This window comes from Balaenoptera acutorostrata, chromosome 3 (genome assembly GCF_949987535.1).
Source record: "Balaenoptera acutorostrata chromosome 3, mBalAcu1.1, whole genome shotgun sequence".
NCBI classification, from domain to species: domain Eukaryota; kingdom Metazoa; phylum Chordata; class Mammalia; order Artiodactyla; family Balaenopteridae; genus Balaenoptera; species Balaenoptera acutorostrata.
Genome location: NC_080066.1, coordinates 45,478,354 through 45,499,893, shown reverse-complemented (window position 1 = coordinate 45,499,893; position 21,540 = coordinate 45,478,354). Strand labels below are relative to the sequence as shown.

Sequence of the window (21,540 nt, the reverse complement as noted above, 5' to 3'; positions counted from 1 at the left end):
CGAGCAATTCTAATGGACGGTCAAGGTTGAGAAAGGGGACTAACCCAACTAATCTTGTTTCAACCTTTTGGGACGACTGGCAATGCTCAACTTAAATATGCCTGTCACTTTGTGTCCAGGGCACCTACTGCGGTTACCTGATGACAAAGCTGTGTCTGTCAATCTCCTGCCCACAGCCGCTGTTCAGCAAGACCCCAGAGTTGCCCACGATGGCACAGGTCCCGAAGTGCTTGTTCTTCAGTGGAGAGGTTCTGGGGAGCAGCTCATACAGGTTCTGGGACACGTTCATTGTGCTGTCTCGGTCGAAGATGTAATGAATAATATCTCCGGGTTTCAGGGTCCCCTTGAGGACAGAAATGTCCTTTTCAGCATCCAAGAACTTTAAGATTTGCTTCCTACGAAAACCAAACACACATGAGGAAAAAGTCTCCTGTTGCTACCTGCCCTTTGCCAACCTGGCTTTTCCTCTCCTTGGTCACCCTGCAGGGCTGACGCAGCCCAGCACACAGGGGCAGCTAGAGGTCAGATGCCCTCCGAGAAACTCTGGTTACACAGTTTTTAAAGTAAAATCTCCAGTTAGGATCCTCACCTTCCTAGGGGCAGGAATAAAACTTCCCTGGTAATTCTGAGAGGCTTTCTATCCTTTTTCTGACCACATCTCATCCCGTCTATGTGTTTGACTGGAGAATCTCCAATCTCTGGTTCTGGGCAGAGATTGGCAACACGGCCCAGAGGCCGTTCTGGTCCTCCCTCTAGGAGATAGGATACCTGCCCTGGGAAATGACTTCATCAGGACTGAATGTGAGCTCATCATGAAGGGCCCTGGAAGGAAGGGTGACCTGCCATCCTGGTTTGCCTAGGAAAGCATGGTCTTAGACTGAGAGCCTTGTACCCCAGGGACAAACTGTACCTGAGTCGTGGGCAAACCCAGACCATGGTCATCCTATGTCATACTCCCCTCTCTGAGTGGGGTTCAAGGCCACCATCTGACAGGCAGTTCTGATTTAGGACCTGGAAACCGGAATGACAGGAGTCCCTCATTCCTCAGGGGCCTATTTTCTTCCCTGGAAGGCTTCTCTGGGCACAGGGGTCTCCCAGGGGGCGAGGGGGTGTGTGGACACTGTGAGGTGTGTCAACCACTCCCCGTTTGCGGGACTGCAAACATGGCCTGCTGTCCGTGCACTGGTCCTTTCTGTGCTGTGTGCTCGCTGGCCCTCCACACTGCTGTCTTGTTTGGAGTTTGTAAATATTGATACCTCTCTGGTCCCACAGAGGAGCGTTGCTTTGTGTTGTTTCAGAACAAAGGTGATCAAAAGACAGCTCTCTGGGCTTCAGTGTGACTTTGATTTAGGGGGAAAGCTCCAGAATCACCTAGCAAAGCACATAGATGGGATGGGATGTGGTCAGAAAAGGGATAGGAATCCTCTCAGAATCACCAGGGGAGTTTTATTCCTGCCCCCAGGAAGGTGAGGATCCTACCTGGAGGTTTCACTTTAAAAACTGTGTAAACTGCCCCAAAGATTTTTAGAAATGATTCAAGTCATCCAGAGAAGGAAATCTCGTACCCAGATCACCTGGAATTAATTTCATTTCCTGCAGCTCCTGAGCCCCCATCTAGAACAGACACAATGATGCTGTTCTTCTCCACCAAGCCCCAGAGGAACAAGACCTTCACACGTTTTGCAAATGTGAGGATTTGCAAGGTGGCTGTCCCATTGCACAGATGGTAACACTGATCCCTGAGAGCCTGTGTGATCTGAGATGGTCACAACCTGTGGTGTATCCCAGCAGGATGCACATTCAATTATTTGGGGAACTATAAAGAATTCTGAAGCTCCAGGCTGACGCCTGAGAAATCCTGATTCTGAGTGTGGCCCGGGTCTCAGCACGCTTTCAAAGGCTCCGCAGGGGACTCTAAGGTGGGTCCAGGTTTGGGAGCCTCTGGCGTCACCAAGGGGCACCTAGAATGCTTGACAGGGCACAATGCTCCTCTTCCACTGGTCTTGTTTTATTAATAATCTGGATCTCGTGCTTTCATGCAGGGGAAACCACTCTTGATGAATAATTTGTATCTCTTGATGGAAAACAGAGATACAACAGAAAACATCGTTTTTATTTATAGTGCTTTACCTGGGATGACACAACTTTACAAACTAATATGGTTTGGAAATTGCTGAAACCTTTGCAATTACTTACCCCCAGAGTATTTAAAAGCAAAGAGAGCCCCCAGAAAGCCCATAGATAAACTCCTCTGCGGATGAATTAATTTCTAACTAATTATGAGAAATTACCACTGATTATTAAACATCATTCCAAATCACTCACAGAATCTTTGTTATGAATAATTTTGGTGACTAATTGAAGGAAGATGAAGGAAATCCTTTTCCCCCCTGGGTGAAGGCACATTGTTCCTGCCGAGGTAGCTGTGTGTTTGCAGGATCCCCATGCCGGCCACAGTCTGGTCTTCTCCGAAAGGGGGAAATATCCTTTTCTCTACCCAGTGGTGGGAGAAGGAGTGAGTGGAGATTGAGGTGGGCTTGTGCTGGCAGGAGGATTTCACTCACAGGTGGTGTAGCGGGGTGAATAGTGGCCTCCCAAATATATGTTCACCTCCTAACCCTGGAACCTGTGAGGTGCTTTATTTGGAAACAGCGTCTTTGCAAATGTATTTAAATTAGGGATCTCGAGATCATCCTGATTACCCTGATGGGCCCTAAATCCAATGACAAGTGTCCTTATCAGAGATAGGAGAGGGGATACACAGACACAGAGCGAAAGGCCATGTGAAGACAGGGCAGAGACTGGAGTGACACAGCTACACGGCAGGGAATGCCTGGAGCCAGCAGAAGCTGGAAGGGGCAAGGACAGATTCTCCCCTGGAGCCTTCAGAGGGAGGGCTCAGAATTCTGGCCCCCAGAACTATAGGGGAATACATTTCTCTTGTGCGAAGCTACTGAGCTGGTGGAAATTTGCTACAGCAGTCCGAGGGCTCGCGCTCCACAGGGCTGCTGACCAGGGGTGAGTAACGCAGGTTGGCAGCTGTTGGGGTGTAAGATGAAGGCCGAGGGCCCAGCCAGGGGCCCTCAGAAGAGGCCCTGAATGAGGGGAGGCAGAATGGTGGTGACAGGAGTCAGCTCCTTCAGATGTTTTCTCAGCTGCTAGGGCTCCAATCTCACACCTCTCTACTCCCCACACTTCCTCAGGCCCCAAATCCAAGCCTCAAGAACCCGGGGGTGGGGGCATTTGGACCGTGAGCCCACCTGAAGGGGGAAGCTCCCTGCTCTGTATGGTGACACTCTCGGTGGTTATGGTCAAGGCTGACCGCCATGCCCCAGCCCCCTTTTCTCAGCTTCCTCTCCATGATGATGGGCTGGGAAGGCGGGCTGTGATAGTCAAGGCTTTCCCTTCTGGTCTTGAGTACTTCACTGACCTCATCACCCCCATTCCCTCCTCCTGATGGGTGCTCCAGCAACACAGCACAAACACCAGACTTCAGGCAGCAGCTTGGCATGCCTGGCAAACTCCTAATTATCCTTCAAAGCCCATTGCTCCCGGCAAGCCTTTCCTGGCCAGCCCTCTTAGTCCCCTTACAAGATGGAGTGCTCTCCTCAGTATGATCTATCTCCACCTATTTATATGAGGCAACACCGCCTAACGTGTACATCACACTGCCCTGCTCTATCTTTGTTACGTTTGTGCCTCCTGCCAGCATGTCTGATTCATGTCAGCGCCCCTGGCTCCCAGCACAATGTCTGCAAGTGAATGGTTGGGTTATACTGACCACTCTTTGCTGCGTCTATCACAGCTCTGTCAAAGTCAAGTGGCCAAAGTGCTGACATTGGAATCCCTTCTTTACAGTTCCCCATTCCCGCCACCCAACAATGACTGCACTGTTCTGGAAACATCACTCTGCAAAGATCAGGACAAGAGCTGCTCTCTGGCTGAAACAGACCTGTCCCTTTGCGGTTAGCTGTCCCATCGGCTCCTGGGTCACCTGATGCCCAGTTGTAGCTTTTCTTCATGTCATCAGGGAGTGGTTGCCTACTCAAGCCACACGGGCTGCAGGAGGAGACAGCTCTCCAAAGACAAACGGGAGGACCATCGCCGTTGAAAGGGGATGGATGCCAGGCAAGGACTGCTGCTTTGGGGTCCTCTGGGAGAAGCCATCTGTGATCCCCGCCCCCCCCTGCCCCAGGCTCTCACTGCTGCTGACCCAAGAGCCTCACTCCCTCCAAACCCAGAACCTCAGCCAGTTGCTCCTGTCACTTCCCCTGCCTGAGTCGCCGCACACATGTGCTGGGCTGCCGGGCTTGCCTGGGGTTTTTATTTCCAATTGATCACTTAGAGATGAAACCTGCTTCAGCGGGAGGTAAACATATTATTTCTATCCTGACTTCTTTAGATGATGGAGAGTGGCAATTTGCCAGCTTGTGCCAAAGAAGGCCAAGTCTGTCTCTTGTCCTAGAGGTAATTACCACTACCTGATCCTCAGAGAGAGCGTTTGGTTGTGTCTCCATTTGGCCGAGGCTGGTTGGATGTTGCGCTTAAAGCCTTCATTACTTCTGTCAACAACAGCCGGCGACGAGGAGCCATTTATTACAACTTCAGCTCTGGAAGGGGGATAAAAAAAGAGGAAGAGGGGAGACATGATCTGTTAGCAAGCCAGTGACAAGTCTAATAGTTTTGTTTTTGCACAAGCTTGAATGTAAACTTCTTCGGAGGAGCAAAATTGCAGTTATTACCTGAGAAGGGAAGGAAGTCTATTTATCTTCTAGAATGCACCAACTCTCTCCCTCAGGTATTACCTACATATATTCTGGGAGACAGGAAGGGGGTGATGAACTATCTTTCTCCCCACCCCCAGCCCCCGATGTTTCCTCCCAGTGAAACCTAGCCGTCACTGTCGTAATAGTAATACTTCTTCAAGCCGCTTTTGTGAAACTCCGAAGAGCAGTTGCATTAACAACCAAGTATCGTAAGATGGTTTACAAACTTAATAAAGAGGAAACAAAAACTCATATTGGGGCAATGGGATGTAGCTTTATCTCATTATCCCTCGTTTGTAAGATGCCACTTCAAACGTCTGTCTAGTTCCAGAGTCATCCGTGCTCTGTTTCTCTCTCCCACTAGACTGTAAGCAGGGGAGTTCCCTCACTCATTTCTATATTCCCCAATGGTCTAACATAGCAGGCGGTAAATAAATAAGTGTTTGTTGAATTTGAATTTGAATTTGACCTTGGTGGTTGCCTGGATGGATGAAGTTGCTGGCTGGCTCTGAATGCCCGGGGCCAATCATAATTCTGGGTGCATACCATCTTTCCACCTGACTCAGGTATTACAGGACCCGCTTGAATTCAGACGTTTGAAATCTATGCTAGTAGGTTTCTATGAAACTAGGTTACAATTACATCTCTAAAGGCAGTGTAAGAGTCAGCCTGCCTCTGCCGGATGCACACAGATGCATGTGGGTCACATCGCAAGTTCCTTTTGTCTGTGCTGACAGCAGATTCTCTCAGTTAGAATGATAAGTGGATTTCTGATGCCAAATTCTGGAGCTTTAAAGAATTCAAACCAAACAACTATGTCCTCTGCATTTATCTTGGAACAGCCAAGTTAAAAAAGATGAAATCCTTTTAACAGGTCTAAACCCAATGCTCTATTTTGCTTTTTGTAGGTAGAAAGGAATTTATTTGGGGGTGCACTTTCTCCCCACATACCTCCATTCCCAATATTCCTGACTCCTCTGGCTGATATTACTTGTCTGGGATTAAAAAATATGTAACTTTTGCAGAGAACAGAAAATTCAAGGGTTTTGAGTAAGGTAGATGTATTCCTCCAGCCTGCAGGCTTAAAGGGAACCTATGAAAGGAAACAAAAGACCTGACCCTTTGCAATTTTTGCTGTTTTCATGAACAGAAGCAGAGGGTGTAGTGAAAAGATTCCATAAGCTGTGTGGCTATGGGCAAATCACTTTATCTCTCTGAGCCTCAGTTTCCCCATTTATAGAAAGAAGGTATAGAAGAGGAAGATATCCTCTGGATGGGGACTGGGCATGGTCCAACCATAGCCAGTGGCAAGCCTGAGTCTGTTGGCTTGCAAAGCGTTTGCTCACACTCTTTTATCAAGCTGTCTTCTGGCCAAAGACTGTCATTCGAGGAAACACTCTTAGAATTTAGAGTGTGCCTTCAGTAATCAAGGTTAACATTTCTGAATTGACTTCCTAAATATTTTTACGAGGTCTCAGCAAAGTTCCTGAATGCTCTATTTTCCATCTTTACCTCCTGGACAAGCCATCTACCACAATGAAATTGGGTGAAAGTCCTGATTCCTTTCAGAGTCTCCATTACTCGGCAAAAGTTCAAGTTATGAATAAGCTCATTGGTGGCTCAAGTGCCTCCAAGTGAGTGGGCTCTTTTGCAGAAAGAGACTCTTACCCATCTGGATTTTCTATCTCTGCAGCCTCTAGACCTTGGGCCATTTCACGGGCTCTTCTATCGACAGCTTCCCCCCAAAAGTGATTAGGGAAATGCAAAGCCAAAGTGAAACAAAACAGATCTCTTTGCTAAGTAAGAAGGGCACCATCCAGCAAAGAGGAGAAGCAGATTAATAGCTGCCTTACAGCAAAAACAAATGAACACAAAATCTAATTTACAAACCTATTAGATTTGCTATGTAAGCTGTTCACAGCTGATCTGATTGTACCTCTGCCTCCAGAATTCCTGCAAGACAAAGGAAATGCATTATTTATAAACCCAGCTCTTCTTTGCAAAGCCCTCTTCAGTTGCCAGGAGATCTCACAGCCCACTTTGGAGAACTACAGAGGGACAATGAAATCTCACCTAGGCCTTTCCAGAAATGGGCAACCTCCTGGCCCAGACACAAACCCAGGCATTTTCAAGGAAGTAGACCTCCTAGATCCTCCCGGGCCTCTCGCTTGAACATTGTTTCAATTCTCACCAAGGTTTCCACTTGAGAATTTCATTTGAGATTTGAGACAGACTCCTTTGTCTCCTCTGGTTAATCCCATAGGCTAGCACGCTTGAGCCTGACTCAGCACCTGCTGTAGCATGACTCTGTATTTCCTTTAGCCTGACTCACCATTTGCCCCTGGTCTTTGCTGGCCGTCACTCACCTGTGGTAAGACGTTGTCCATCATATTATCTCCGAACTTGAGACATCAGAAGTCCAACAGAGGCAGCAAGACTGACTAAACCAGTGCCTCCAACCAAATGTGAGAATGATTTGCTTTTTGGGGGCAGGAAAAATAATATTAAGTGGTGTCACTTTACCGGAGAGCAGGAGATGGGTGAGTAATGGGGTCCTTTGCTTCTTCCTCTGGAGGAAAAGTTTTTGGAGTAAAAGCATTCTAAGGCCCTTTCCAGCCCCACCATCTCTTCGGTTCTGTCAGATTCCATTCTGGTTGGGGGCCATGAAGTTTCACCCTGCTTTGCTAATCACACTGGGCCAGGGGAGAGATGAATCCATTTGCCCCTGGTACCCAGCCCACTTTGTGCTCTGTGTGTGTGTTTTTAAAAGTTGTATGTGAGATTAATTATTTTTATTAAGTTAAATAATCTTTTCACCACTGATTTATAGGATATGTGGTTTGAGGAGATATTTCTTCACACTTTTTTCATTTTTTTTTTGGAGAGCTATAATTTTTTTGTGATTTTATTTTATTTTTTGAATTAATTTTTATTGGAGTATAGTTGCTTTACAATGTTGTGTTAGTTTCTACTGTACAGCAAAGTGAATCAGCTATATGTATACATATATCCCCTCTTTTTTGGATTTCCTTCTCATTTAGGTGACCACAGAGCACTGAGTAGAGCTCCCTGTGCTATACAGTAGGTTCTCATTAGTTATCTATTTTATACATAGTATCAATAGTGTATATATGTCAATCCCAATCTCCCAATTCATCCCACCCCCTTTTCCCCCCTGGTGCCCATATGTTTGTTCTCTACGTCTGTATCTCTATTTCTGCTTTGCAAATAAGACCATCTATCATTTTTTAACATCTATCATTTTTTAAAAGTTCTATCTAGCCTTTCAGCCAAGGTGTTGGTACACTCCAAAGAAATAATTAAAATCACTGCAAAAGCTGTATATTTAAAGAATCTTGTGATTTAATAAGAACTCTTTGGAGGAAGTTAATGCCTAACTTCTCACTGGTTTTAAATCTGGATTTTTTTATCTGCTTTCTTTAGGATTCACATACTTGTAGATATAAGGTTGTGTGTGTGTGTGCGCCCGTGTGTCTTTTCCTGATAGACTGAAATGTCCTTTCAACATTATTTGGCAACAGGAAGTATTCTGCCTCATAGCTGGATGACCAGGCAACAGGAAGTGTGCTATGACTCACCCAGTGCCTCATCTCAGGTCTCCCTTCAGGTCTCAAATTTCATTACACCCAGTCTAATTCTTAATTACACAGAGTATCATTGGTTCTTCACATTTAAATCAATGCGTAATATCTCTTTTCCGTCTCTCTCCATTTACCCTTGGGATGGCGGCATTCTCACACTTCTAATTCAAGGGTCTGGGAATATCTGGCTATCTCTGGCCTGTAACCATAATCTACTTAGGTCAGCGCCCAAGGGCTTTCCTGGGCCCGCTGCTGTCCACATGACACTGACCTTTCGCATGTCCTGACCCTGACCCCAGTCCTCAAAATCAGCACTCCTTGGGGGAGGGAAGACTTGCTGGGCCAGATATTAAGTCAAGTACAGTAATTAAAAGTGTGGTCATAGCTCAAGACTAATGAAAGGTTAATGGAACAAAAAAGATTGTCTAGAAATGCTGCACATGAGAATTGATGTATGATTTTAAAAAATCATTATCAATGAGAAATTCAATAAATGCTCTGAAGTAGTTGATTAATAATCTGGAGGTGAGTTGGAGGGAAATCATGTAAGTGTTCCCTGACTTATAAATTTACACTGGATTTAACTAGTGTTTCTCAGACTTCAGTAATTCTCATATTCCTATCAGCAGTTTGCCATATTTTGTTTATCACCCATACTACTATCTACTTAAGTTTTTAAATTGACTCATCTTTTAAAAACTTCTTAACCTACACAATGCCGTCTGTGAAAATATGGGTTTGATATCATGATTATATACTCATTTGAAAAGAACACAAAACCATTACCACAAAAATATTTATCAATGGAATTCCTAAAGTCATCTTACTTATTACCAAGGATACTTATGGCACCTCTGGGGAAGACTGAATTAAACAGTTAAATTTTTAAAGAAGGCAACCCATACAAAATTGGTAAGAAAATGGAAGAGGATATTTATCAAATCTTGATGAGGTATGAGGAATATATGTGAAGGACTTTTAAAATTCAGAAGTGGAAGAAGAAATCCTAAGAGAAAATACAGACAGATTAAAAAAAAAATCTTCATAAAAATTTAAAATTCTGTTACACAAACAGCAAACCTCAGCAAACTCTGTTCAGCATCTTTCTTGAAATCTGAGAGGGCTCCAGGTGAGGTGAGCACTGCATCTGTGCATCTATCTGGTTTAATGCAACCAGGGGTTTGGAGAGGACTCAATGCTGAGCAACAACTTCCTCCTGCTTTCTCTTCTCCTGCCTCCAGCCCAGGTCCTGGGGAGCATCCAGTCCTGCTGACCTGGGCACCACAAACCATGCACTTTTTCATACCAATCCTTCCTCTAACTCTGGGTTTCCCCACCTCGGCACTATTGATATTTCAATGTTGGTGTTGGGGGTTGGGCAGCTATCTGTGCATTGTAGGGTGTTCTAGCTGCATCCCTGGCCTCTACCCACTTTATGCCAGGAGCAGCCCTCCCCACACCCCCAAATTGTGACAACTAAAAATGCCTCCAGACATTGCCAAATGTCCCCTGGGGCAGGGAGGCAAAATTGCCTCCATTTGAGAACCTCTGCTTTGACGTTTGTTTTCTACCTAATGCCTCTGAGAAGATGAATCTCCTCCATCAGCCAACCCATCCCATCACCTTCCTATGCTAAACCCCAAGCCCAACACCTGTGCTTCCCCTCAAAACCATCTTAGTTTTCAATTCCCAGCCACCTTTTCCTCCTCTTCCTAAAGCATTCTATTACAGCATTTGTCACCTTTTCATATTTAATTATTTCATGGAATCACAGATGGGAGACTTTAAAGAAATTCTATCATTGACATAGTCTAAACTCCCCCACTTATAGTTGAAGAAACCAAGGTCTAGAGATTTGGTTCTGGTTTCAGCTTCCTCAGCTGCTCGTCACACTAGAAGGGAAGCCCCTGGATGGTGTGCATTAACCATGTCTTTTATTTCTTTATCTGATGCTTTGACATCTGGGACCTTGCTGACTGTGGAGGGACAGCTCCTCTCAGGGTTAGCAAATTCCTAGAGATAGTAAACAACTGGCCTGGGAGTGCACCTTTCAAATACAAATCAACTAATCTAGAGCCCATACCCCTGCCACCTCCCTTAGTGGGATCTTATTCTCTGGGCCACTATCCACCTGCCATAATCACCTGGAACTAGGTACCAGACATCTATGCATCTATCTGGTTTAATATAACCAGGGGTTACAGTTGTCCCAGACAGGTAGGACAGCTCCTATGCCCCAGAGTCTGCTGAAGTTATCCAAACTAGCCAATCCTAAGCCTCCTCACCCTTCCTTCCTATGGAAACCACAATAAAGGCTTTTGTCCACAGTTCCCCCACCCCTCCCTCCTAAGTGACCTGGTGCTACTCCATGTGGCCCTGCATGATGTGGTGTGCCACCCCTCTTGGAATCTGGGAGTATAACAAACTACATTTTCAATGGTGGTCATCTGATCTGTTGGCCTGACCATACCTAAATAATAATAAAACCTATATTAAAACAGGGGGACCCTGTTTTGTTCACCTTCCCAGCCTTGCATAGTACTTTGCCCAACTGGGGCTCAGTGAATCAAATCTAACTTCAGTGCTAAGTGGGACTTTTCTTCCAAAGTCTTCCCTGCAGTTTGCATGCTGTGTTCACACATATTACTTATACCTGTACAAGACACAGTTTCACCTCTCAGATACCCAGAGAATGGGGCAGACGGTCATTCAGAGAAACTCAGGTTGCAGATGTTTGGCTCAAAATGAATCACATGAATTGGCAAGGGATTTTTTTTTTTTTCTAATTAGGTTTTGCCTCCATTGTTATTAAAATAAGGTTACATCCCTTGTGACTGGGGAATGCTGATACCTGTTTGGTTGAGTGACAGAGGAAGAGGATCAGGTGAGAAAAATTTACTAAAGATAATTCATCAACTTCTGAAATCATAGAAACAAAGATGCTTAGGTCATCCAAATGAGAAAATATATGGGAAAGCTCTTTGCACATTATAACTAACTCTATAAAACAAGGTATAATATTAGTAATAATCACTGTCTGCTTGACCCTGCCCAATATTCTCAGCCATAGTGAGGGTGGAGGTTGATTACTCCAAAGCTCTACATTTTAAGATGTCAGTCTCCTTTCCACCATGAACATAATACTCTTTCTGAGCAGTAAACTAAGACAATAAATAAAAATAGCATGTTTAAAAAAATAATAACAGGGACTTCTCTGGTGGTCCAGTGGTTAAGACTTTGCCTTCCAACGCAGGGGGTGCGGGTTTGATCCCTGGTCGGGGAGCTAACAGAAGCAATATTATAACAAATTCAATAAAGACTTTAAAAGTGGTCCACATCAAAAAAATCTTTAAAAAAATAGTAACATGCATAGTTGGATTTGTTTTCAGTGAAAAGCAATTAGCAAACCTGAAAACTGCATTTCTGTTTAGTCTCTTCATCCAAACCCAGTTGTTTTATAGGTAAGGTCATGTTTCAGTGTGCTGGGGTCTCATAGCTGTGTTAGAATCTCCCACATCCTTGGCTCCTCACTGAAGAGTCAGGCTCAGTAAATGAACTTTCAAGAGCTGAAAGCTTTAATGAAGAGTCCGGACCCAACTTAAACTGTTGATTAGTCCTGAGAATAAAAGATTAAACTAAAACACAATTCATGAATTTGCAGATGATTCTTCCTTTACAGTTTTGAGAAGATACTGAACATGTGCTTTCAACTTGTGCATGTAAACCACTGGGGTTCCTGCCTGTTGATCCTCCAAGGACACATTATAAGTGTGTGGCCCCACAAACACATGGTAGGGAGAAAAGAAGGAAAAGGATGATTTGCAGTCATTCACGTGAACAGAGCAAGGGCTTCCAACAGGGTTCAAGGGTGTTTTTTTTTAAAGACTTTTTCTTTTTTGTGGCAAAATATACATAACATAAAATTTCCATGTTATCCCTTTTTAAGTGTATGATTCAGTGGCATCCAATATATTCACAATATTGTGGAGCCATCACCAGCATTTATCTCTAGAATTTTTTCATCACCCCCAACAGAAACTCTATACCCATTAAACAATAACTTCCCAATCCCTCCTCCCTCAACCCCCTAGTACTCTATTATATTCTATTCTTCTATCTCTGTGAATGTGCCTACTCTAGATATTTTTTTAAGTGGAATCATACAATATTTGTCCTTTTATGCCTGGCTTCTTTGACTTAATAAAGTATTTCAGGGTTCATCCATGTAGTAGCATGTCGGAAGCCTGGCTTTGGATGTGGCCATTCTCAGGAGCTAGAATATCACAGAGACAGGGGAAGGAAAGTCCCTTCCAAAGTGTTTGTGTCTGGATCATTGAGCACCTGTGATTAGGACAGGAGCAGAGGTCCCACCAGCTGACAAGTGCTTGGGGCTCAAGAGCTCAGGGGCTCTCCTGCCCAGAGCATATTTGGCTAGGAACTTCCTGAATTTTTTGCTGGCAAATTGAGCTTTGATGCCCATTTCCTCCTCCATCTGAAGAGCTGGTCGTACTTGGCCAAGTGCTCAGACGGGCAAGGGGGCACCTGCCTTGGTTGGTCCAGTGTAGATCCAATCACAAGGCTGGCAATGAAAGTATCTTCAGTTTCCCTGGCACAGTGAGAAATATGGTGCCCCATCCTTTGGACTGGGCCAGTTTGAACTCCTGAAAAGACTCTGTCACAGGGTCTTTTTCATTCACTCTGAGAAGAAGGCATTTGCACAGAGTCCTTGCCCATAGGCTTGGGAATACGTTTCAGGTTGGTCACTGTGCAACCATCCCATACCACCTGGGCACCACCTCCACTAGTGGAGAACTTCCAAGCTTCCCAGTCATACTGGTCTAAGGCATCTTCAGTGGATGCCACTAGGTAGTCCTTGATGAAGGACTTGTACTCATTCACCAACTCATCAGAGTGATGTAATGGCTGGGGTCATCAGGAGACCCAAAGTTCAAGGTCATACATTCCAAACTCTAAGAGTTAGATGCTATTGCATCTGTGCCATTCACCAGCCTTTCCCATCACATTCCACAACAACTCCAAGGCCCTGAATTCTTTAAGATATAAGTTGGCAAACTTTTCCTTAAAGGGCCAGACAGCAAATATTTTAGGTTTTGTGGTCCAAGAGGAAAAATTGAAGATCTTATGCAGATGAAGATACTTAAACAACAAAAGAGAAAACAAATTTTGACAAAGTTCTTATTGATGAAATTAAAAATATAATAGTAATGATTGAGTATATTATTTTGGGTAACAGGTCTATTAATAAGAAGAATGTAATTCTTTTTGGGGGATAAGACATTAGTTAATTGAGGTTCAAAGTTAGTGTTCCTGTCCTCATGGTAGAAAGGTGGCCTCATTCTTCTATACAGCCTTCCCTTGCTTCTCTGAAACACTGTTACCTTCCCTCTGGTGAACTCACTGGATTGTGTTACCTGAATCTCTCTTTTGGACTTATACTCTATCCACCCTAACAGTGTTGGAGAACTTGTCATATGGGGAAGCAAGTTAAGAGCACAAGCTCTGAGATAAGACTCCCAGTGTCTGCATTCTAGCTGCACTAATCATTAGCTGTGTGATCTTTGACTACTGCTAACCTATCTAGAAGCTTCCATTTGTTTCCTCATCTAAAAAAATGAGTACTAGTATCTACTTCATGGAGTTATTATAAAGATTAAATGAGCTAATGAGTGCAGAGATTAAAACAGTGCATGACATATTATAAAGCACTTGGTATTAATGTTATACTTATTTTGATTTTTTTGCAACCCTTTAAAAATGTAAAATCATCTCGGCTGGAGAGCCACATGGTAACAGGTAGCTGCCCAGCTTTGACCTGTGAGCCGTGCTTTGCTAATTCCTTCTCTAGGATGTTAGGAGCAAAATGCCCCTCCACAAAGCATCTTTGCCACATTTCTGATGACATCCTTCTGGTTGAGGTAGGCTTCTGCTGCCATGAGCACGGCTTTCCTGAAATCACAGCTCCAACAGTGAGAATCACAAACTCCTGTGCTGCCAGCTCGTTACCGGCGTGAGAACTACCCTGGATCACAATGAAAGCTGGAACCAGCCAGTCACTTCTGCACTGCCAGCCAGGACTCAGTGTGACGGTACAGGGGGCCCCCTCTCAGCAGCTTCAGCTTTACAAGCAGCAAACGACACTTCTGGTATGATGTTCGCACCAAATTTAGGTTTATTCCCAGTGCCACCCATGTCTGACACCAGTTTGTTACCCTCCTCCAGGTCCACTCACTCAGCTTCCAGCTCTTCAGGCCAGGTCTAACACCTTCACTGATGTGCTCAACAGTCTCTGAGATGCCTTTTCCTATTCAGCAAGTCTTATCATGGCACTGGAGCTCTTAGACCTCACAGACACTGAAACACTGCTGGGCACAGAGCTCCGAAGAGACCAGTGTAGGTTTCAGCCTTGACAATGGTGTTTCCATGACAATTGAGATCTCTGGCTTCTGTGGGTGTTGTAGGTGCTAACAGGAGGGTTACAGCAGCAAGCTCATGGGCTTCTGTCTTCTTATGCCCACCTCCCTGAATGCTCAGCTCCTTCTTCTGCCATCCCCTCTTCCTTCACGTTAAATATTAGCTTGGTCTGATGTATCCGCAGGCTGTAATTTCAGCAAACTTTTGTTTGTTAATCAGCTTCCATCAGTGTACAAAAAGGTACCAGCTCACTCTTGGCTCTTCCCTCTGCTCAACCTCAGAAAACATTCGTGAGAATGGAGGGCTTTGACTCCAGCCAATTTCCCCAGCCTCTTATACTAGTCATCTGCACATCAGAAAAGTAAACAAGCCACTTGGATGCCAAGCATTTCCCATAACACTTATTCCTGATCTTTTCTCTTTCTCATCATGACCAACAACCAGGAGAGAGACCATATAATTTATCATTCAGACCAAACACTTCCGCAGTAAACCGAAGCACCAACCAGAAATGATACATGAACTGAGATGACCAATTCATGTGGTACTGGTCCTCCTCCAATCTACACTCATTTTATAAAGGAGACAGACTTTATAATACAAAGGCTTCTAAGAGAATGCTGCATTCCAAATCCAGACCACTGAAAACCCCAGAAACCAAGGCAGTTAAAACTCAGAGGCGATACATATCTATGCAGTTGGTTGAACAGGAGCTGGTGAAAGCTGTCAGTAGAGAAGACTCCTCCAGTAAGTAGTTCATGGCTATAGAGCCTTTTCTGAGTCTCCCCCACCCCCATGCTGAAGACCCTTCTTTACAGTGAACCAGCGTCCCTTGACCTGCCTCGGTGTCCTGGTCACACCTGCAGCAAGGTTCTCCCTACACTCAGCTACCACTGCAGCTTCACCTAGCACGTGGCTTCACCACCAGCTCCTAGCCTGGGGCCAAGCCTAGGACAGGGTCCTGCTCATCTCTGCATTACCATGGAGGGGTGGAGGTCACATATCTCCTGCACATCCAACGTGCTCCAAAGAGGACTGCTGAATGAATAGATGAGTCAAAAAAGCTGAAGCCATCCCTTCACTGTAGAGAAGAGGATTCAGCCTCCACCGGAAGCATGTCTCGGGGAGGAAGAAGGGAAACCCCAGCCTCACTCCCACCCCCACTGCCCACCTACCCACACCTGCCAGGAGTGCTCCAGATCCAGGGCCTTTGCACTGGCTGTTCCCTCTCCCTGGAACATTTTTCCAACAGATACCCCATGGCTCACTCCTCCCTTTCCCCCTTTTTCAAATCTTGGCTCAGATCGGACCTTCTCAGAGTGGCCTTCCCTGACCATCCCATTTAACATAGCATCTGCTGTCCTACTCCCCCCACTGTGGTCCTTCCCACTCCCATCTCCTTTTACCTTCTCATCACCATATCATGTATCTTGTGTACGGTCTGCCTCTGCCACAGGAGTGTAAGTTCCATGATGGAAGCACTGTGTCTATCTTGTTGATGGCTGCACCCCTAGTGCCTGGACATCATCAGAAGTCAGTGAATATTTACAAATAGAAGGAATCTGCCTCCTCCCGTCCTTTGTTACAACAAGAAGCCAGCTGTCCTCTTATCCAAACCCAGTACCTCCACCTGTGTTCGGAATTGCATCCCTTCCTGCCTTTGGCGATTCTTATTCCATCAACTACTTCTTCTCTCTTCTCCATATATTTACAGCTTCCTTTCAGCTGTGTAATAATTCTGGTCTTTATCTTGGACCTTGTATACGTCAGACTCTGTCCTACGTATTTTATATTACTTCATTTAAGCCTGACAGTAGCCCGAGAATGCAGAAATGATGATCCATTTCTACCCGAGAAGAAACAGAGGCACAGAGAAGGGGAAAATCCTGCCCGGGGCCACACAACTACTAAGAAGGGATGTCAGGATTTGAACCCAGCAGGCTGGCTCAGACCAGCGCCTTATGACTCTGCCATGTTGCTGGCTCATCCCCACTAGCATTTATATATATGTTTGCTTTTCTCATCTTCAATATACGACCCAACCTTCCTTTCATACACCCCTCAGCTACTTCTCTGTCCCTCGCCAGCACTTTGCAAACTTCTACACTGTCTGTGATTCCTTGCTCCACCCTCTCCCCCTACCACTCCATTCTGGTTCATGTCCCCAACACTCTATCAAAAGCGCTCTTGTATGAACACCTTGTGATGGGCATGTCTGTCCCCAGCTTATTTGAACTCTGTCAACATTTGGTGGCACGTCCTCCTTCCTGGATAAGTAAAGTCGGGACTTCCTGGTTCTGGCCACAGGGTGGCCCTGGACAAACCTTCTCCCTCTGGAGGAAATAAGCTACTGGGAAGAGACATGATAAACGATCCCAAGTGAAGAGAAGGGTTAGAGTGCTCAGGGCATCTTTAAGATTCCTTCTGGCTCTGAAAATCCATTTTTTAAATCACGCTCCTCTCAACACTTTAAGGTTCCATTAAGAATGACATAAAATCCCTCCTTGATTCTTTTTGTTCCCCTGACAGAGGGTGCCCCCCAATTGAAGATCTCAATTTTTCCCTATATTCACACCCAACAAGATTTTGTCCAGCATTACTTTCTATCAAAATATAGAAAATATTTTTCTTACAAAATATTAGTTTTATAAAATTTTCAGATACAAAATATGGTTGAATATTTTTTTCAACAGCTTCCTGCCCCCCACCAAAATTTACTCCCCAAGAGCGATGGCTTCACTATTGCAGGTGACAATCCCAGTCCCAGACGTACATGTTAACAAAACACATCCCTAGGAAGGGGATGTGGATTCCAAGAGAACAGTGAAAATTATTAATAACTTCATTTGCTTGAGCTCCACCCTGTGTCAGGCACTGTACCAGTGCCATGTTAATTTTCATATGTTGGTTTTAAAAATAGGACACGCAGGTTCAAAAAGTTTAAGTGATTTGCCCAGGGTCACCCCCAGCAAATAAACTGGCAGAGCAGGGATTCGGTTTGCATGTAGTCAAACCACGTGTGCCTGCAGAACACTGGCTCCTGCACCCTGCCCTTCACCTGCTGCATGCAAGAATTTAATACACAGTCAAAGAGATGCCAGAGACTTAAGAGGAAGCAAAGGTTGCTCAACAAGTAGTTGTGAGACACTTGGTGAGCTAATTGGGAAAATATTCAAGTCAGATTCTCCACTGGCACCACACCAATAAGGATAAAATGTGATTTAGCCATCAAAAACTATGCTTAGGAAGAGTTTTATATGAAAATTAATTCAATCCTATTTTAGTCCATTTGGGCAGCTAGAACATAATACCTTAGTCTGGGCAGCTTATAAACAACACCAATTGATTGCTCACAGTTCTGGAGGCTGGAAGTCTGAGGTCAGGGTGCCAGCATGGCCAGATGAGGGCCCTCTTCTAGGTCACAGACGTCTTGTATCCCTACATGGCAGAAGGGGTGAGGGGTCTCTCTGAAGCCTCTTCTATAAGGGCACTAACCCCATTCATGAGGCCTCCACCCTCATGATCTAATCACCCCCAAAGGCCCCATCTCCAAATACCATCACATTGGGCATTAGGATTCCAACATGTGAATTTGCGGGGTGGAGGACACAAACATTCAAGCCATAGCACTTCCACTGGCCCGTCACTTAGTGTCCACTATTGACAGTTGCTGCAGCCTCCTGCTGCAGACACAGTGTTAGCCTTGGCTGTCGTTTTCCGCTTTTTTATTGTATTAGAAATATACCACTGCAAAACCCTAACGGAGAGGTTGGCAGCCCTGAAAACTTCTCATTTCATTCATGTCACACGGTGTGGATAAATCCGTGCTCTTTAAAGAGAAGCAGAACGTCTGTCCAACGTGCCGTGCTCTGCTCTTGAACCCGCCTCACTGGGACTTGAAAGCCCTCTGCCTTAAGCCGGCCTTTCTTCCCTCCCCTTTGTTCACTTCTTGATAGACCTGCATTCAGAGAGGCCGTGTCCCTATTAACACAGCTGCAGCCTTTTCCTGAGAAAACCCCTGGAGGGCTCCTGGGTTGGGGACGACTTTAAAGTCACTTTTCTTCTGGGTGTTTGATATGTCTTGTCCCCTTCCCTACTCTGCGGGAGCTGGATAAATGCGGCTCCCCCGACAGCCAACACCACTCAGGGAATGTCGCCGTCACCTGGAAGGAGGACGGCGGGACCATCAGTGAGGGGGCTGGAGTTCTGGTTCCCAACGTGTTCTAGCTTTGCAGCCCTTGGTCTCTCGAGGTCTTGAGGTCCTTCTCTGCAAAGCGGGGTCCTGTGGTGGGATTACAGCAAGAAGCCCCGGGCAGACGTGAATGTCAGTTGCAGTGTTGTTATTGAAGGTGATGGCTGCTGCCTTCGGGATCAAAAGAAACCACTGCTGCGTGTGGGCTCTGCCGAGCCCCCTCGGATCAGCTGTCCTCAGGGAAGCTCTCTACCAACAGTGTGGTCCATTAGCGAGAAATAAGGAGCAGTGGATGGAAGAAGATGGAATGTGTTATCTATGGCAGAAGTGTGATTCTCAACGCTGCTGCTGCTGCTCTGTTGGATGGCTCCGTGGCCATCCAGTGGGGAGACCTGCCCGAGATTAAATTAGCGCGTTTTCTTTTCTTCGGCAAAGAAGTGCTCAGCTAACTAGCACGAGAGGCACATCTGACAGTCATGTTGCCAAGACCTGGGTGTGGTCCATCCACCGGCCACGGGGCTGTGCTGGATGGAGCCCCAATGGGACCCACAGGGTGTGGCCTGGTCCCTGAGTGGGTTGACGACACATCAGTTCTCCTGAACGAGACCCTGAAATGTCCCTTAGGTCCTAGATTCCCTCCTCCTTCATCAGGTGTCAACACTCCTCGAGGTTTTCCTTGAAACTCTTCTCTGCTGCTCCCTCCCAGCCCTTCCTCCTAGGCCCTTCCCCTAGATGTCAGGGTTGCTCAGAGCCCACCCTTAGCCCTTGAGAAGCCCCGGCTTCTCATTGTTCATCTACATGCCCACAACTCCCGATGCACTTCCAGGTTCCAGAATCACAGAACGGCCTAGTCACCACCACACAGACCTCAGACCTGACCGGCACTCACACCCCCTACCCGCTCTCCCCCAGGTTTCTCTCACAGAATGGCACCCCCACCCAGTCATGCAGAATCAGGGTGCTGTGGACACTCTCCATCCTCTCTCACCAGGTTTCCCCTCCAAGATCACCCAGTCTTCAGATTCTCCCACCTGAGGACAGCAGGTGCCGTGCCCTCATGCCTTCCCTCAGGTTCCCCGCCGTGGTTTCTGTCTTAGCTCCCTGTCTGCAGAGAGTCATCCTTTGCTAAACGCTCCCACGTGGGACCCAGATTTCCAAAATGCAAAGTGCAACATGGTGCTTCCTCCTTGAAGCTCTTCTGGGTTCCCTCACCGAGCCCCATTGCTTTCAAAATAAAGTTCGGGTTCCTCATCATAGCGCAGAAGACTCTTGCTGAGCTGGCCCTCTTTGTCCTCATCTTCACTTTCTCACACATCCACCTGCTAACTCCACCAAACAATGGGCAGTTTCCGGAACGTGTGCGTCAGATCACAAGATTGTGCCTTTGAACATTATCCTCTCTCTCCAGAACCCTTTATTCTGTTTTCCATTTAATTAATTCAGAGTTTATGACTTGCCAGCCCCAGGTCGTATCTGGCCTAAATCTGTATTTGGGGAGCTTGCACAATGTTAAATCTTTTAGGATTAAGAAGCCAATGGTAAAAACTCAAGGGATTAGTCATTATAAAATGTCTTAAGTTTTGGCTTCTTTTGAACAATCAGAAGCACTGGCAACCCTGAACCATAGTAACTGGTGGAGACGAGAAGCAGCTGTGCCTCACGTTGGGGGTGGGGTATAAACTATATTTTCCCACAGTCCACACCACTCCTTATTGTCTTACACTGAACTGTTTCACTTATTTATGTGACCTGCCTAGACCTTGAAGGCATTTGAGTTTGAGATCCCTAGACCCACTCCTACTCAGGTAGCAAAACTCAGCTCATGTCACCTTCTCCATGACCTTCCCTGACTCAGAAGCCCCGCTTATGCCAGGTACAGCAAGGCTACAGGACCTGAGGGTGTATAGGAAGTGGTAGGGGGTACTAGTTCCTTGCTCTCTTTCAATGACAACTGACAAGATGCTTATGGATAAAATCAACCAGAGCAGAAGAGGAACACCCAGAGGCACCGTGGTCCCCACCCCACACACAATATTCAGAAGACAAAAGTTCTGGAAAAGAAAATTTGGGAGCTCCGTTCTCCCTATGATGTGGCACGAGGCTGCTTTCTTGGACTTGCTGATTGAATCACCAACTGATAGACTAGTAAGAGAAAGCCAACCCTGGCTCTGGAAGGATACTCAGCCCTAATGCCTTAGGTGTGAGCTGTGGTCTCCATCCCCACTCCCCAGCGCGTGTTCTGTGGGAGTCCAAGGCTCTGGGGAGGAATTGGGGGGGGTTCTGCCCTTTACATCCCCCTTGTGAGCTGCTTTCTGATTGCCTTTGAGAAAAGCCCCGAGATAGTGCTCAGGGTGGAGAAAACGAACTCCATCCCTGTTGCTTCAGGGCACGGAAAGTGACATCAGCCAACAAACATCACTGCAGCTGGTAGCAGGTGGGGGGTGGGATGCGGATGGGCATAGGGAGGATGGTGGCACCCAAGGCTGTGTCCAGGTTGATGCCAGAATCGGGTGTCTGAACGGGGACTTGAGGAGGCATCTGCTGGGAT

General features: G+C 46.0%; 1 protein-coding gene and 1 non-coding gene across 2 annotated transcripts in view; both read right to left on the bottom strand.

The window, feature by feature from the left end:
• ST8SIA2 (ST8 alpha-N-acetyl-neuraminide alpha-2,8-sialyltransferase 2) overlaps positions 1 to 21,540 on the bottom strand; it is a 58,313-nt gene that overhangs the window by 17,845 nt on the left and 18,928 nt on the right. The window contains exons 2-4 of the mRNA XM_007164980.2: positions 6,657 to 6,719; positions 4,482 to 4,610; positions 138 to 395 (exon numbers count right to left, since the gene is read on the bottom strand). Of these exons, the coding sequence (XP_007165042.1) occupies positions 138 to 395; positions 4,482 to 4,610; positions 6,657 to 6,719 (450 nt within the window). The remainder of the gene's footprint in view (positions 1 to 137; positions 396 to 4,481; positions 4,611 to 6,656; positions 6,720 to 21,540) is intronic.
• LOC114236922 (small nucleolar RNA U109) lies at positions 18,527 to 18,665 on the bottom strand. Its single transcript, XR_003622770.1, has one exon. It is a non-coding gene; the product is annotated as a small nucleolar RNA U109 (small nucleolar RNA).